Source organism: Cynocephalus volans, chromosome X, assembly GCF_027409185.1.
Source record: "Cynocephalus volans isolate mCynVol1 chromosome X, mCynVol1.pri, whole genome shotgun sequence".
Taxonomy (NCBI): domain Eukaryota; kingdom Metazoa; phylum Chordata; class Mammalia; order Dermoptera; family Cynocephalidae; genus Cynocephalus; species Cynocephalus volans.
Window position 1 is genome coordinate 70527717 of NC_084478.1, and position 16401 is coordinate 70544117.

The 16401-nt window shown below is 39.3% G+C and overlaps 1 protein-coding gene across 1 annotated transcript in view; it reads right to left on the minus strand.

Annotated features, from left to right (window-relative positions):
* Positions 1 to 7864: 7864 nt before the first annotated feature.
* Positions 7865 to 16401, minus strand: part of CLCN5 (chloride voltage-gated channel 5) — a 168155-nt gene continuing 159618 nt past the window's right edge. The window contains exons 9-14 of the mRNA XM_063083763.1: positions 13814 to 13894; positions 13040 to 13582; positions 11026 to 11212; positions 9749 to 10147; positions 9376 to 9592; positions 7865 to 8148 (exon numbers count right to left, since the gene is read on the minus strand). Coding sequence (XP_062939833.1) covers positions 8058 to 8148; positions 9376 to 9592; positions 9749 to 10147; positions 11026 to 11212; positions 13040 to 13582; positions 13814 to 13894 — 1518 coding nt within the window. The 3' untranslated portion in view covers positions 7865 to 8057. The remainder of the gene's footprint in view (positions 8149 to 9375; positions 9593 to 9748; positions 10148 to 11025; positions 11213 to 13039; positions 13583 to 13813; positions 13895 to 16401) is intronic.

Here is a 16401-nt window from a genome sequence, read left to right on the forward strand (position 1 = left end):
ACTGTTTTCACGTGGGACACTGCTTTCAAAAGGAAAGTACAAATTTCAGACACCAGGAGAGTAAGCTCCTTAAAGGCAGGGACTGCCATGTGATTTTTTTTTTTTTTAAATAGGAAAAGCATGAAATTTATTATATACATTAAAAAGGGATTGTCTGATAATCTAAGAAACACGATGTGATTGACTTTTGTGTTTCCAGCACCAAGCTGTATGTATGAATTAGCACTTCTTGCCTGCCTAACCCTCAGACACAGTCCCTCTGGCCAAACCTTAGCCACATCAGTATTTTAGTGATTGTGCTGACATCTGGTGGTCTTCTCCAGGTTTTTCTCTGGGCGGCTCCTGTACTAGATGATGGATCCGTCTCTACCTCAGACTCCATCAAAGAACTTTTATCTGAGCCCTATAGCAACCATACATAACACTCTAATTTATAGCAAGCTTTTGATAGCTGTTAACAGGTGTATTGTTTTTTCTCAATAGGCATTTAGAGGCAGGGATGGTGATAGTGTGGAAGGGCCCAGTAAAATGATAAATAACATCAAGAACCGAAACTTTTTGTGGGATTTCAGACTTATAAGGGAGTTATTTTTACATAGTGTCCTTCCTGAAATGATACCAAGTAGGCCAAAGGCATTAAAGTTCTTGGTAGCAACAAGATATCAAGTCAACACCAGCGCAGATGTGATCAAATGTCAACTAGAGAAATTCTTAAACTAAAACTTGGGCACATGGTAAACCGCCTTACTAGTAGTGTAGTGTCCGGCTAACGGGGGTGGGGTGGGGAGGAGAGGCTGAGAGAGGAGTCGGATGAAGGAAAAACAGAGAAAGTAGGAAAGCCATTCTGCAAAGTATAGCTTTCCTTTGTTTTCTGTGTTCCAAAGAGGTATGGAAAGAAGTGTTTGCATATTCAACCATCTTTCCATGCCCTTCCATACTTTAATCTACATGGTCACTTCAGAGGGTTTCCCACAGAAGATATTTTAATCCCAACACACCATAAAGAGGGTACTAAGAACCCTAGTAATCATCAAAGGAACATTTTAATCACCCATCCTACTCCTTGTATGAAGTGACTATAGGCAAGAGGCCGGTCAAAGCCCATGATCTTACACCATTAAAAGCTCAAAGAGAGAGAAAAAATACAGCTCCCAGCTAATTCTCACGCCATCAGGAAAGTATCACCAATGTAGAGAGACAGGAAAATTTAAGTAGCCATAATGAATGAGGTACCTGGAGTGTCTCAGAAAACGCAAGTGCACCCTCACTTGCCACTTATGGTAAAAAGTATTACTGAATCTGTAAATATAAAAATAAGTAAGTATTTAATAAATCTTTTTAAAAAGTGAGCTTTGCCAGCAGAGTTTATAGCTGCTTTTTACACAACCCTTCCCTAAGCCCTACACCCTGCCCCCAAGCTTTTCTGATCAGAAATCAATAGCTACAAAGTTTAGGGTCTTCAAAAACACACCAGACACCAGGTTGGATAAGGCTGTGCTTTATTACATGCATAATTATAAATCTGTGCTAAGTGAAAATGTATAAAGCAATGGCGACCTGGGTTTAAGCCACACAGAGAAAGGGCTGAACGATCCCATTAACCCTTCTGCCAATGTCCACTCCATTGCCTTTAACATGACTGTTTCCATTTCTTACAAATTTGCATAGCACTTACTTGTCTTAAGTACTTTCCATTCATTGTCTCAGTTTATCCTCACAACAACCCTGTGAGGTAGGTAGGGCAATTAACACTATCCCCATTTTGCAGATGGGAATGCTGAGGCACAGAGCGGTTAAGATCTCAAGGCTAGTTAGTAGAAGCACAGGGAATAGAAACCAGGTCTCCTAACTCCCCAGTCCATGTCTTCCTTTTTAGATTATGTTGCTATGCATGACTAAGGAGCATAATAAAGTGAGCAGTGAACCACAGCTTTGGGTCAGGCTGTGCCTAAGAACAGGTTAGAATAAAGCTAAGAAAGCATAGCTAAAGGGCTGGCAACACTCAGATAAATAACTGCTCTGAACGGCTCAGCACCAAGCTTCCTGTGGAAACTCGGGCTATATTAGCTTTGGTTGAAGCTAGTTTCTGGATGCCTAGCTACTGCTGCTGTCTATACATTAGCTTCAGCTGAACTTTTACCAACTCTCAGGAATTAAAATGTCCAGTTAGACAGGTTTTCTTTGGCTACTGCAGTTGGAGCTCGCCCTACAAATGAGCTTATTACAGAGATATTCAAATAGTGGCCCATGGCCTAGAACCTAGCCCCTCTGACCCTCCTGGCCTCATTGGCTCACCCAACAGTTGGTATTTTTCCCATAGCCAGAAATGAATGGGCAGAGGTAAGAGCAAGAAGCTGGCCTTGGTCAAATGAAGAAGAGTCACCATTATGATATCACTGCTACCCTTAGGTGACGTGACCAAGGTGCTGTCAGGCCCAACTCCTTTCTGGCCAGTACCTGGTTAGCAGCATAGCTTCAAAAGACAGTTTACAAGAACAAAATATTAAACACATCATTTTTACCTTAATGGAATAAATTCTTAATCATTACATAGTCCCAAAGGACCAAATACATAATAATAAAAAAGTAAACACATAAAAAGCTGAGTACTAAAAAGGCAAGACAATGGGAAAGAAAGGAGACGAAGGGACAAAGTGAAATGGAGGAGGGAAAAGGAACATTCTTGAAGGACCATATATTCTGAGGTACCCTCAACATGATAGTGAGGCTGAACATTCCCACCCTGATAAAATTATCTCAGGCTATGCCCTTTTCCCATTTTACCAGATTGCATTTCATTCACCAAATCCCAGACTGCCCCTGAATTCCAACAGATTTGGACTAGTAGATAAAAATAAGTTTTGCAAAGAATACTTCATATGTCTACCTTGAGATGCCAAATCACTTGACACTCCTGCCAGGTATCACTGGCTTCAGCCCCTACAGTGGAGCAAAGCCCCATTGGCCCCATCAACTCAGAAGGATCTTCCATTCTCTGTTCTCAGAATGGTCCTCTCCTCCCCGCAAGGTCCACATTCAGAACAATATGCTTGTAGAGACTGAGAGAAATTTGAATTCAGGCCATGGTAGGGGGAGAGAAAAAGAGTGGGGTGGGGCAGAAATCATTTTTTAAACCCTCATATTTTTAGATCATCACATACTGTTTCTCATCAAAAGGCCAAACTTTAAGCAAGGCATTCATTCAATGAGTGTGCACACAGAGGCTGAAGACCCTTTGGCAGGAACTTAGAGGTAGGAATTTATGACTGCAAGATTGGGCTGGGCGACCTGATAGCTCCCTCCAAGAAATGCAAACTCTGCACATCATACACTCTCTTTCTTGGGTGATTTGGCAAAATCAGACTACACAGTGGAAAAAACAATTTTGTTCCCTACACCTCTTCAAAACTTTACCCAGATCCAGATGTTCAGAAATGAGAATGTGGCCAGCAAACATTTGGGGAGTAACTTAAAGTTGCTAACCTCAGTATTATTAGAACTGCTCTCCTTGGAGCAAACAACTGAAATTAAAGCAGAGCGAAGTTCAGCCATCACCCCAGGTCCACTACACCAACTAACTTCCAATTTACACAGCTCCTGAGCTCTGATCTGAGGAACTCTCACCTTTTTCTTTTCAATATACAATAAGAACATACTAGGGAGGCTAAAAATATAGATTTAAACAATATTTAGTTATCAAAACTCGAGACAATCTACCTAAGGCTTATCAATGAGGCAAAGGCAACAATGCCACATTATCTCACGAGCAGATGCCTTGAGTCAGCTCTCCCCTTAAAATAAGACTGCTTGCAAGCTGAACACTGCTTTGAGCTCCTACTTTGCTTAGAAATCCCGGTCTTTGAGGGATTACTTGTCTTTTTCTCCCCTTGAGACACATTATCAAGTGGTTTATAAATGCCAAGATGAATGTCACGGGGCATGGGATGTTTTCCTCCCACCATCTTATGCCATTCACATATTTTCGTACTAGGGCTTTTCCACTGCCATAACTTTCAATTCCCTCTCCAAAGGGAACCCAGGTGATCTCAGAAGTGGTTTTAAAAAAATCAAGGTTTTAGGACACTTAAGTTCAGACCACATATTTAGATGTCTATTTGTTAAAAATGACTCAATATTGTACCTCCCATTTACTTTCTAAATTACTAATTTTTCTCAGGGTTTTCAAGAGCTCAATACTCTATGCACCACCACAAAAGATATTCTCCTGCTTCCTCTGAACAGATGAGTGGCCAACATTTGGCTCTGATCCAGTGTGGGTAAACCAATTCCTCATAATACAGTGTGGTCGGTCATCAGTAAGTACTTCGGAAATACAAAACACATTGGCCATTTCAAGATCTTAATATTGCCTTTGCTATCACTATTAAAAACTCAACTTCAAAAATTACACTGTGATTTATTAAAAAACAAAAAGATAGTATGGGGATAACAAGTACACCTTCCTACTGATCACCTAGCAAAACAAACTGAAATCAAGATCCAACTGCAACAGGTAACTGAACTACTTAAAACATACACCAATGGTTGGTTACTTTCCATAATGGACTCCACTGCACACTAAGTTTTTTAAAATATATTTGCTACCCCCACATCTGAACGGGTTCATAAAATCTTGGTGGTGAATTACTTCATAGCCTTAGGCCACACTAAGTCCCCATTACTTTATAATTCTCACGTTCAACAGAATTGAAGACTTGTTAGAGAAATGTATACTATGCTCTTCCTGTAAAGGATTTTTAGATTCAGCCTTTGGTGCCAAAACAGTTGAATTGTGTTACAGTTCAATCAGCAAAGTATTTTGCTCTGCCAGCTGGCAAATTCAAAATATCATCAATGCCAGATCAATCCACCAGAAAATACCTGTTTTGTGGACCATACCACCTCTACTCCACGGCCAAGCCAGGATGCTGGGGCCAGAGAAAGAGGAGTGTAGGAACACATTTCTAAGAAAACATCCAAATAGAAATGATCTTTAAAGTAGCCATTATTTTTGCATTATCAGTCCCTTGCTTCTTCCCTCCAATATAATTAATCATGCATTAGCTATTTCAGCTTCCTTAAATTCTTTAAATCCAACATCTGAAAATATAAAATATAGCAGTTAGACTTTTACAAGTCTATAGACTCTCACTCTTTCCTGGCTGGATGTCTACCAGATATTTTTCCTTAGAAAATTCTAACTCTGTTGAAGCACTTATTGGCATTCTTTTGTAAATCCTTCCCTTGTGTCAGGCAATTTTCCTTTTTAATACCAAAATAGACTGGTCTCAACTCATTAACCTTTAAATCACAAATTATCTAGTCTTTTACCAGTGATGTATGTGGCCATCTGAGGCTACTGACATCTCTCTGTACTGGTGTTGGTGGTCAAGTATGCCCAACTGTTGAACTGGCAATGGCAGAAAAAACATCTGCCTTTACCTCAAGACGAGAAACTCTGAGTGTCATGGTGCTGAGTTTAGTAGAGGGCCATAATTAGCCAACCTTTGAGCCAAACCATAAGATTGCACATATAGCGGATACCAGACACTATAGCTACTTCTAGCATATGAGCTACAAGGATTCCTGAGAAGCTGAAGTTAATGAATGAGACGCATCAGGAGTGAGGTACAAAAGGGATATTGTCATTCTCTGGAGTGCCAATTGGTGCTTAGCTTCTAGAAAGTATACCTTGGCACAGTGTTATCTAATTTCTTGAATTTATTCTCTGAAGTAGCACCTTAACACTGGTTCATACTGAAGATACCTCCCATATCACTGCTGCACTATGAAATATGACCAAACCTTTCATTGCCATCAAATACCAGAAACAGTAATGATTCCTGTTTTGCAAACTTTAGTGGGGAAGGACGGCTAATAAAATAGGTATTGAACCAGAAATATAGAGATAAGAACTTTGATTTCTACACAATATACATTGTGGTCAGGCAAATAGTCTCATCTCATATGAAGGAATCAGTGGCATGGAAGGGACAAAAGATGTAAACTCACCAAGCTATGACTATGATATAATGTACCTTAGAGGTTTTGTTGTTTTTTTTTTCTTTTTCATTAAAACGCTGGAGTCATATACTTAAAAGGAGACTGACTGCCTTGATATTTTAAAGATAAAAATCAAAATAAGCCTTAGCCATCCAGTTCTGGGCAATAAAAGAATCAGATTTTGGAAAGATAAGAAGTAGGGGTAACAAGTCCTAGAATCAGGGATCAGCAGCTTTTAAAATGAGGTACACTGAGGTGTTTGGGGGTGGAGGGTTGGGGGGAATATGCTGAGTGACGGCTGATTCTGGGCTGGAAGGATGGTGAGAAGTGCTGTGAACGGATCTATAAAATGAGTGGGCTGAACTCTCACCCCTGGCAGCAGCAACTGGGCTACACAGCAAAGAAAAAGGCTGTATGTCACCTCTGGTTCATGTGCCATAAGGCTGCTAAGCCTCAGTTTATAATTTAACTAGCCGTGGGAGTTCTTTTTGTAATAGGAATGATTAACCAGGCATAGTGCTTAATTCCAAAGACAGGATTCAACTAAGAAGGAGAACAGAACAAAGTGTGTGTATGGGGGAGGGGGTATTGCACACGGGTAAAACTACAGAAAACAAAATAGTGGTCGGAATGATGGTGGTGGCTCTTTAATTCCACCAGGTGTCCCTATAGTGTGATTTATTTATTTATTTGTTTGTTTGTTTGTTTATTTATTTATTTTAACTGTAATAAAGGCGGCAGGAAACTAAGACAGGCACCTTTTCAATTGGATACAAGCACCTTTGGTGTCACCAGGCCTTGTCCATACCCCTGGGGCTTAGGATGGCTCTGCATTTTATTTAGAATTCTAAGGACCCTCAAGGGAGTCACAGCTGCCTATCCCGTTCCAACACCTTGAGTACATTTCAAAGTATCCCACGCTCATGGAGACAACACTGGCCTATTCTGTGCAGTTAACGCTGGGAGGAGGCGTAAATGTTTGGTTATTCCAGCACTCGTGGTCTTTACAAAGGAATGCATGAGGATGCAGATGCAGCTCTGAATCTTCCCTGGTTTACCAGTATGCAGTCTACGCTTGGTTCCCTTTACTGTTCTTACATATTCCAGAAGCCTAAAGCACCATCATTCATGGAGGTGGCCTCTGGGTAAGAGGATTAGTTAGGACCTCACAAAAATGTGAAATTCCTAGTCATTGACTTTGCTTTACTAATCATTCACTTCAAGGAAGCTGGAAGAAATCATTCCTTGCTACTAACAAATTCATGGCAAGGTCCTTGTCTACTAGCTAACAAATACCATCTGGAAAATTACCCTTTTTGCAGACAAGGAGAAAGCTCTATAACTTATCTTTGTGCACTTCAAAAGAGTACCAGAAACAAGCAAGCTATAAAAGTTAACCTCTCTAAATTCGTTTAGAGGAGATTAACCAAAGCAGCATTGTCTTATAACCAGAAATTAAAATTAACATATACATGTACACATAACAAACTAATAATGCTAAATATTATAACAGGAACAAGAATAACATTTGAACCGAACCTTCACAGTCTAGAAAATACCATTACCATTTTCCTTCTGGCTTTCCTTTCTGTGGTTTGAAAAGCAAAGCCCCCTACTTTGCACTTCATCTTCCACCAACGACAGTTAAATCCCAAAAAAGTGAATTTTTCATGAATTTCCTACAGGCTTTAGGTCAGAACGATTGGAATTTTTCTTGCATAGTTTTCAGTGATTGCATATTGGCTAACAATTATTTTCTAAATTAAAAAAAAAAAACTTAAAAAAAACAAATAGGATTAAACCATAGCAATCTTGTTTATACTTTCATGAAATCTCCCCAATGCAATATCACAGAAGCCCAACTGTATTTTCTCCTAGAGATGATTAATTTCCAGAGATTATGTAGTGCAACTGGTTAACTGGGAAGAAAGACACAACACATAGTATGACTTCACCATCCAAATATGGGAAACGTGTTTGGGTACCCAGTTAATAAAATATATCCATGGTCTTCAATGTTCCTTGTGTTTTATATCCAGAACAAACCTACGATTCTAGTTGAAAAGAATGGAATCAGGATCTTGGTTCGCCATCTGTGCTATATGCTTTAACACATCCTTTTTGGTAATGATTCCAAGCAATCGCCTAAAAGACAAACACAACACAACCAAAACAAAATAAATCTGTAGTTAAAGTAGCATTCCAAATGGTGACACTTATTCTTCCCAGTCCTTTTCAACTTTGTCTTTGAACACTATCTGCACTTCCAGAATGATGAGGTAACAAGAACAGGATACATGCCAAGGCAAATAGGACAAGGCACGGGCCCCTGAATATATGCAAGCGTTTCTAGCTCTAGATCTCAGATCCTGCAACTTCCTTTTGTTTAAATATTCTTCTCTACATATATGAATCTGAACTACTTATTGCAGCCCAGTTCAAATGCCCCTCTTCCAGAACACATTACCTGGTGCTAGAAGCCAGCAGAAACTCTGCCCTCCTCCCAGAAAAAAGCAAGCTCTATGCAGGCCTCTTCCAAAGCACTAATCCCCCCTTTGCTCTTGTTCTATAACCACCTGTGTGTTCTCACCTTCCCTATATCACTGCACATTCCTTAAGAGCAGAAAAGGATCTTATTCGTTTTTGCGTCTCCCTAGAATCTAGTGGAATATCTCTCACACAAAGTAAGAATTCAGTAAATGTTGACTGAACCAGTTAGGGAAATTTACTGATTTAAATCCTGTAAGACATTTGTTACACCACATAGAAATTTTAGAGGAGGGTGAAATTCTTATATAATTGCTGGATTAACATGCCATGTTCAGAAAAAAATCTGCCCCTCTCCTCAACCTCCCCTTTTTTTCCAATAAAAATAGCAGGACTTCCTTACTGGATAAGAAATACACCAGGAAGAAAGGGCCCTTGGCAGTCAGAACACTTGTGTTTAAAGCCTACCTCTACTATTTATTAACTGAGGATCCTCGTGTAAATCATTAGACCTCACTGAAACTTGGTTTTTCATCCTCAAATAACAATAAAGGGATTGTAAGGACCAAATACTACACGTAAACTACTTGATACTATTATAATTTCAGTGCTGTCTGTGCACAAGAACACAGCTGTTTCCATCGTGGGAGAGGAACTGGGTTATTTATAATATGCAACTAGCAGTTCACATCTTTCAAACATACTTTCTTCCCCAAACTCCTTTTTCATTAATGATGATGATAAAAGAAACACATCCATCTTTATCTCAGAGCTTCAAAAAGGCCTAAAAGTGCTACTAATGTTCATTTAAATTGGGTTCTCCCTCCTCTCTCTACATTCTCTCTTCTCCCACAATCCAATTTGCCTTCACCCAAGAGTTCTCACCCGTTGTGTGTAACCAGGCACTGCCGCAGTCCCAGCTTGCGGAAGATATCCACCACAATCTCCATGGGTGTAAGGTCCGTCACAGTGAAGGGGCTGAGATCCAGGATGTTCCGAAGCTTCAGGGTAGGTGGAGTGTACGGTGGCATTGGAGGAGAATGCTCAGTGAAATAAATGATGGAAGTGCTCACAACACCATCCTGTTTCTTTCGAGCATTTTCTATTTGAACAGAAGGGAAAAAAAGTTGAAAATGGAAGTGCTAGTTCTATCCTTCTGGCCCCTAACCAGTCTCCTCGTCCCTCTGTATTCCCCTGTCTCACACATATTTATTAAGTTCCACAGTGGATTATACTATCCCCTTTCTGAAATCCTTACCAATTGAAATAATGAGATCTCTTCGGAGGACAAAGCCCACAAGTCTTTGGGACTCCCGAGACACCACCACTGGGAACCCACTATAAGTGGTTTCACTGATTATGGTCTCTACATCTTCCACAGTCATACTGTCCTGAGTAAGGACAGTCAACAAAGGATCATTTCTCCGGGGTTTCATCACATCCATTGCTAGGGTCTTATGAGCAAACTCTTCTTTGGCTTCAAGAAAGGGGTATCCGTTGAGACGGATGTGGGCATCATAGATGCCCTCCCGCCCAAGAGCATCTGCCACCCACTTGCTTGTCATGGCTGCAGCCATCAGAGGCACAATGTATTCCAAGCCACCAGTCAGTTCAAACATTATGACAACAAGAGAAACAGTCATCCGAGTCACCCCACCTGTAAAGAAAAAGACACAGGCTACTGAAGGGAAGCAAAGTACAGCATTCATTACAATTATGGCTACAATTGCACAAAACCTTATTGTATTAAATAAGGTTAAAATGGACATGATTCAGATTTCTCAAAATAACATCTACAGAAGTTCAAAATGCCTTCTTGATTCTTATTTTTCATTTGTGTGTTGCTTATTTTCCCTAATTATAAAAGTAATGAATGCCCATTGTGGGAAATTAGGAAAATATAAAAGAAAGTCATTATCCATAAGCTCACTGCCTATAAATAATCAGAGTAAAAATTCTGAATGACTTTTTCAAGTTTTTTTCCTATGCAAAAACATATGTTTTTACATAAATAAGCTCATATTATATGAGGGTACTTCAAAAAAATTCATGGAAAAATAGAATTAAAAGATAAAACAAATATTTCCATGAACTTTTCGAAAACCCCTTGTATGTTTAACTCCCTGCCATGGTTTTTCCCTCTACTTTATGTTGGGAACATTATGCATATCATTACAAATTTATTTAACATCATATTTAAAGATGTTAAACATATTATCATCATATTTAAAGGCTACATAGTATAACATACATGGATGTACCATAATTTATTTAACCAGTCCCTTACTGTGCAAATTCAGGTTGATTCTAATTTTTTGCTCTCATAGATAATACTCTGATGCACATTCTTGTGCAGATATCGTCCAAATTTCTGATTTTTTCCCCAGTGTGAGAGAGTAGAATTAGCTTTCTTAAAGCATTTGAAAAATGGCAAACCCAACAGGAAATGGTCATTAAAAAAATTCTGGAATCCTGTGTTTAATATCACTCTTTTTTTTATGACACTTCTTTGAAACCAATGCAAACACTACTCACCTAAGCAGGCTGCAGCCCCAACCATCGCATAAAGGCCCGGGGTGATGCAGTCAGCTCCCTGACTACACCAACTATTGAAGATGGTCCAGTCTTGGTGGTAATAAGCCAGTTGTTCCATTCCTACTCCTAAAAGTCGACCTGCAATAGCACCAACAGCCATGCTAGGGATAAAGAGGCCAGAAGGGATCTGCAAAGAGAAAGCAATAGATGGTCAGTGAGAAATGATGTAACTGCTTGGCATATGGTAAGGGTTGGAGGACTGACCCTCTGCAAAGCAAACAGGCCAATGACAATTTAACTATGCACTATGCTAGCAAGTGGCTGTAAAGATTTGTGTAATACTACAGAGACTAGAGGTTCCTTGGGACGTGCAGGCAGAGATGACTGCAAAGAAGCTTACCCTGATTCGGGGTCCATCAGGCAAGAGCCTGAACTCTCCAGACCAACACAGAACTGGAGGCAGAAATTAGGCCTTTCCCAAAGAAAAAGGAAAATAGATGGAATTTCTCATATATGCAGACATTTCCCCCAATTTTGAATTCTTACCAATAACAACTACCCTTTATTGACTATCTACCATGTTCTATGCTGGATGCTCTACATACAAGATTTCATCAGTTCTTTATATAACAATCCTAGGAGGTAGGCTGTATTATTCCCAAATGACAGCAAACCTAAGGTTCACAGAGGTTAAGTAACTCACCCAAGGTCAAGATTTAGTAAACATTGGCAATGGGACTTAAATGGAATGCTCATAACCATATTCATATACTGAATCTTAACCCAGTGCTCACACAAAAAGGATGGCACATGAGGTTTCAGTTTATTTTGTAACACTATAAAGACTAAACAATTAAGTTTTTTAATGAGATAGTGACTATGGTTGCATGATTAACCAAAGAAGGGACCCTCATCTATCTCCCCACTCTTTTTCTTGACTCCTAGGATACTACAGTAAATTCTTAATTTTCTGTACTAAGAGAGGGAAATGATGATAAGGATAATCAAAACAGTAGATTATTAAAAAAAATAGCCTGTGTTTGATTCTGGAATGCATTTGAATCTGGTGTTCTGATTATCTACAAATTCCCTTAAATGAGAGAATGAAGCCACAAGGTGAAAATTAACTCAAGAAACACTGCAAAACTTTTCAGGTCTCCATCTTATCCCTGTGTTGAGGGGATTAATGATGTAGCCACAGAGATTACAGTATTGCCTAAACTGAGTTGCTGTCTCTTATTTTCTAGTTTGAATCTCCATTTCCCTCCCTAGAGAATAGAGGGAAATAACTTGATAGTGCGGTGCTAAAGAAACAAACAAATAACCTAGAAAGGAGGAGAAAAATACCTTAACAAATTTTCCTTTCCAGTTTTTTCTGAAACATGGAAATAATAACAAGTATTGAAAGTAAAAATGCCGGCCTGATGTATGCTTTTGATAGTTTAAATACTAATTTAGGATTACCTGTGAAATGTTTCCCACTTGTTAATAAATGAGCATTGACACCAACTGTAAAAAATACATTTAGCTATATTATGGGCTGAGTTACATAAAATTGCCATATTAGTGGTCAAAACAATTGAATACTGTAATATTCATTTGGTTCAACCTAATAATTGTGCTTTATGGTAAACTCTAAAGCCATCCTATAAGGACTAAGACCGTTGGTCAGATATTGTTTTAATACAAATGTACTGGAATAAATACCTCACCATCCTTTTTGTGGGGCAAATACGTTTTGTCCAGAAAAGGAGAAAACATTTCTCCCTAAAATTTCATCACCGAGGTTTGCATTTGGCCTAACACTAGGCTTGGACAATTTTAGGGAGAGGTACAATTTTCTGGGTAGTTATGAGAACATGTGGAGGTAAAAGAGGCATTTGGGAGTGGCGGAATAATGTTGGGGGGAAGTTGAAAGTGCACATGAACTATCAGGATTGCATGATACCTTGTCTTTGCCCTCCAAAACCCACAGCCACACACACAGCCACTGAGTACCAAAACAACTCCTCACCTTCATGCCAAAGGTGAATATAGTAATGACGATTTTCAGTATGAGAGTCAAAGCCAGCTGCCACATTGCACTGTAGACTCCCACGCCAGCCGGTCTGTCAGGCAGTTCACCCCCCTTGCTTGTGTTGAAGCGGTTCTTATAATCGCAGAGCTTGGAGGAATCCAGAAGTCCACAGTCATTGAACAGCTCTGAAATGAGCTCACTTGTGCTCATGCGGGTGTATTCATTGGGGAAAGCCAGGATGGCAGTGATGGCTGTCACGACGAGTACCTCTATGACAGGATACTTGCCCAACTGGGTTGTCTTACGTTTCCGACACCAGGCAATGTTTGTGCGGATAAACAGAGCTCCCCACAGACCACCAAATATGCCCAGCAGAATGAATGGCACAAGCTCAAAGAGATGCCAGGGAGTGTGAAACTCCACGTAAAACAGAACCAGGCGGCTGTTCCCAAATGGATTGATGGAGCGGAGAGTAAATGCTGCCACCAAGGCAGCAAAGAATGAACGCCACAACGTTTTGAGGGGGAAATAGTAGCTGACCTATGAGAGAGAAAGTGAGGAAGTGAACTTAGTTGATATGCAGAAACTGCTTCAGGTGAAAAGTTGGTGCTTTAGGCATTAGTGTCGAGGATGAAAACTGCCCAAGGATTTCTAGTTACATGGTAAAGTTGGGCAGAACACTCAGGGACTGCAATGTACACAGATATTGGCCAAAATTCCTGACACAAAAGCACGCACATGCTCTACAGACCATTAAAAGCCATTACTTACCTCTTCCAGGCTGAATAGTACTCCACCAATAGGTGCCCCAAAGGCAACAGATACACCAGCTGCTGCTGCAGCCGACAAGACCTACAATCCGAAACTCAAAATTAGCCATAGAATAATGCTGCTTTCCCATGTTCAATCACATTTTTAAACATTAAGAAAAATACCTTTACGTGCTCCATATCATCAAAAATGAAGTTCAATTTCTGTTTACACTGAGAGCAATCACTGTAAGCTGAATTCTGAACACACACACACACCACACATGGTTCATCTGCTTGAACAGCTAAGAAGGCCTTTCTTTTGCAATTAATTTAGGCATGTGCTTTTATTCTAAATTATACCACCCACCCCCAATATTCCCAAATCAATAATTGAATTTGAGTTTGTAGACCTATTTTTATTCACCACTGAAATGAAGTTCTTACAGTAATGTATTTACATAGCACTTTGTAAAGAAATGCATTTTAAATGAAATGTTAAAGAAGGCTCTACGTTACAAAACTGAAGTGACAATTGGCTCACAGTTTTCAGGAGCTGTGAGTATTCCTACAAAGAGTATTTAGAGTTTCCTGTACTACATGTTCTACTCCATGCCCAGTATGGAAACAGAAATAGGCAAGCAACTAGATTTTTAAGGGAAGAGAAGACCTAAATATGTTTAGGTGTGGCAAGGAAAGAGGCTAAGAGGGAGAGAGAATGGAAAAAGTGGTCAGCAGGAAAGAGAGACAGAGATCAGGAAAGAGAACAAGTGATATTTAGAGAGTGCTACCTCTGTGCATAGGCATGTGTGCGCATGGAAAATGTACATAACAAATGCTGGTGATGGCAAATAAACTGAAATTAATAGAAGGACCAGTCATTCCACTGGATTCTGGCTGCTGGACAGAGGTAGATGATGTGGGAAAGAAAATATTTTAAAGAGAAAGTTGAACAAAATTAAGAGTTTTGAAGAATAAAATATTTCTTGGAAAAATAAGTAGGCAAATTTCTCTGGGAGTATAGGCTGACCCAGGAAAATGAAGGGAGGAAAGAGAGAGATCTCTGGTGCTAACAGCGAGGACTTCAAAATTCATAGCCAGAATGGCTTTCATTCAGAAAGGATGAGGACAGCCAACATGCAACATGAGAAAGGGAATTTCGGTTACTATGTTTAGAATGAATTAGGAGGGAGAAGAAAGAATCAGGCTGACTAGGTTGCTTTAACTGTATATCTCAGAGACTTGTCTACAGCCTTCCTTCTCAAATCTCTCACTTTCAACCATCTGTCCACTTTGACAAGGCCACTGGACACAAAAGGGTTGCCACTGATGGTGAGAATAACAGGAAAAAATAAGTGGAAAGTCTCAATAAGCAATAAGAAGTAAATTTAAGATTCCAATATTTGTATGTTTAGTCAGAGGACTATTTGGTGTCTATACAAACAACCAAATCAAATTCCCCTCTCATTTTATAATGAACTGTTTGAACAAAAATGCCAATCTGATGGAATGAAAGCAACCAGCAATCTGTAGTTTCAAATTCACCTCCACCCATGCAAAACCAGCAACAATCAACACTTCACTCTGGCCCATTAAAATGTTTAGTCAACTCTAGCTTCTGTTATACATTATTTCCATTTAAGAACTTCACCAATTTAACACTGCCTTTACCTCCCTCTACCACATGCCAGGTAGCTAAACAACCTACTCAGATTTCCCTCTCTCCCTCTTGCTAGCTTTCCTTTTCTTTCTAACCATGCCAGGAACTTTCAAAATTTATGCCATATTTGAAATCTCAGCATCTCTGAACATCCTTCTGGGTCTTGTGGTTTAATAATCTCTGTTTTCAGAAGAAATCACTAGGTTCCAGTTTTGTGAAAAATTATTTTAATGAAATGACCTTGGTCTTGACCCATTCCATATGTGATTACTTTGTAATTCAAAGAAAATAAAGCAAGAATCATTATTTTCTTAGATCCTTAATTATAGCAGGACAAAAGTAACCAATGACTTTGAACATTTTTTTAAAAATATTCCTCCTCCTCAAAATAGCATACATTAGCAACTGCATAATTATAAGAACAACTACAGAGATGCTGTGGTGGGACTAATTTAGCTGGGTTGAGGCAGAAGGCAGAGAGAGGTACAATACAGAGCAAAACTAATTCAAGTGTGGTGTTGGGTATAAATAACAGATGAAAAAGCTGGCTGCATTTATATTTACTCTCGCACAGGAATAAACGACTTAGAAGCAACACATATTTGTACAGAATTACGTACAATACAAAGTTAGAGTACTTACTTCTCCTTCACTACCACCTCACTCTCCCACTCACCAGACGCAGACATTTTCAACTGTTTGGGGTAAAACTGCTTTCCAGACATTGTCTAAGCATATATGTACATACTTTTAAAAAATATTAATTGGCTTATACTATATACATTATTCAGAAATTGGCTTTTTTTTAACTTAACAGTATTTTATAGCCAACATTCCATGTCAATATATATATAGGGCTATCTCATTCTTTTTAAAAGCTGCATAGTATTCTACAGTATGGACAGAAGACATTTTGGTTGCTTCAGTTTTCCCCTATGTTGACAAATACT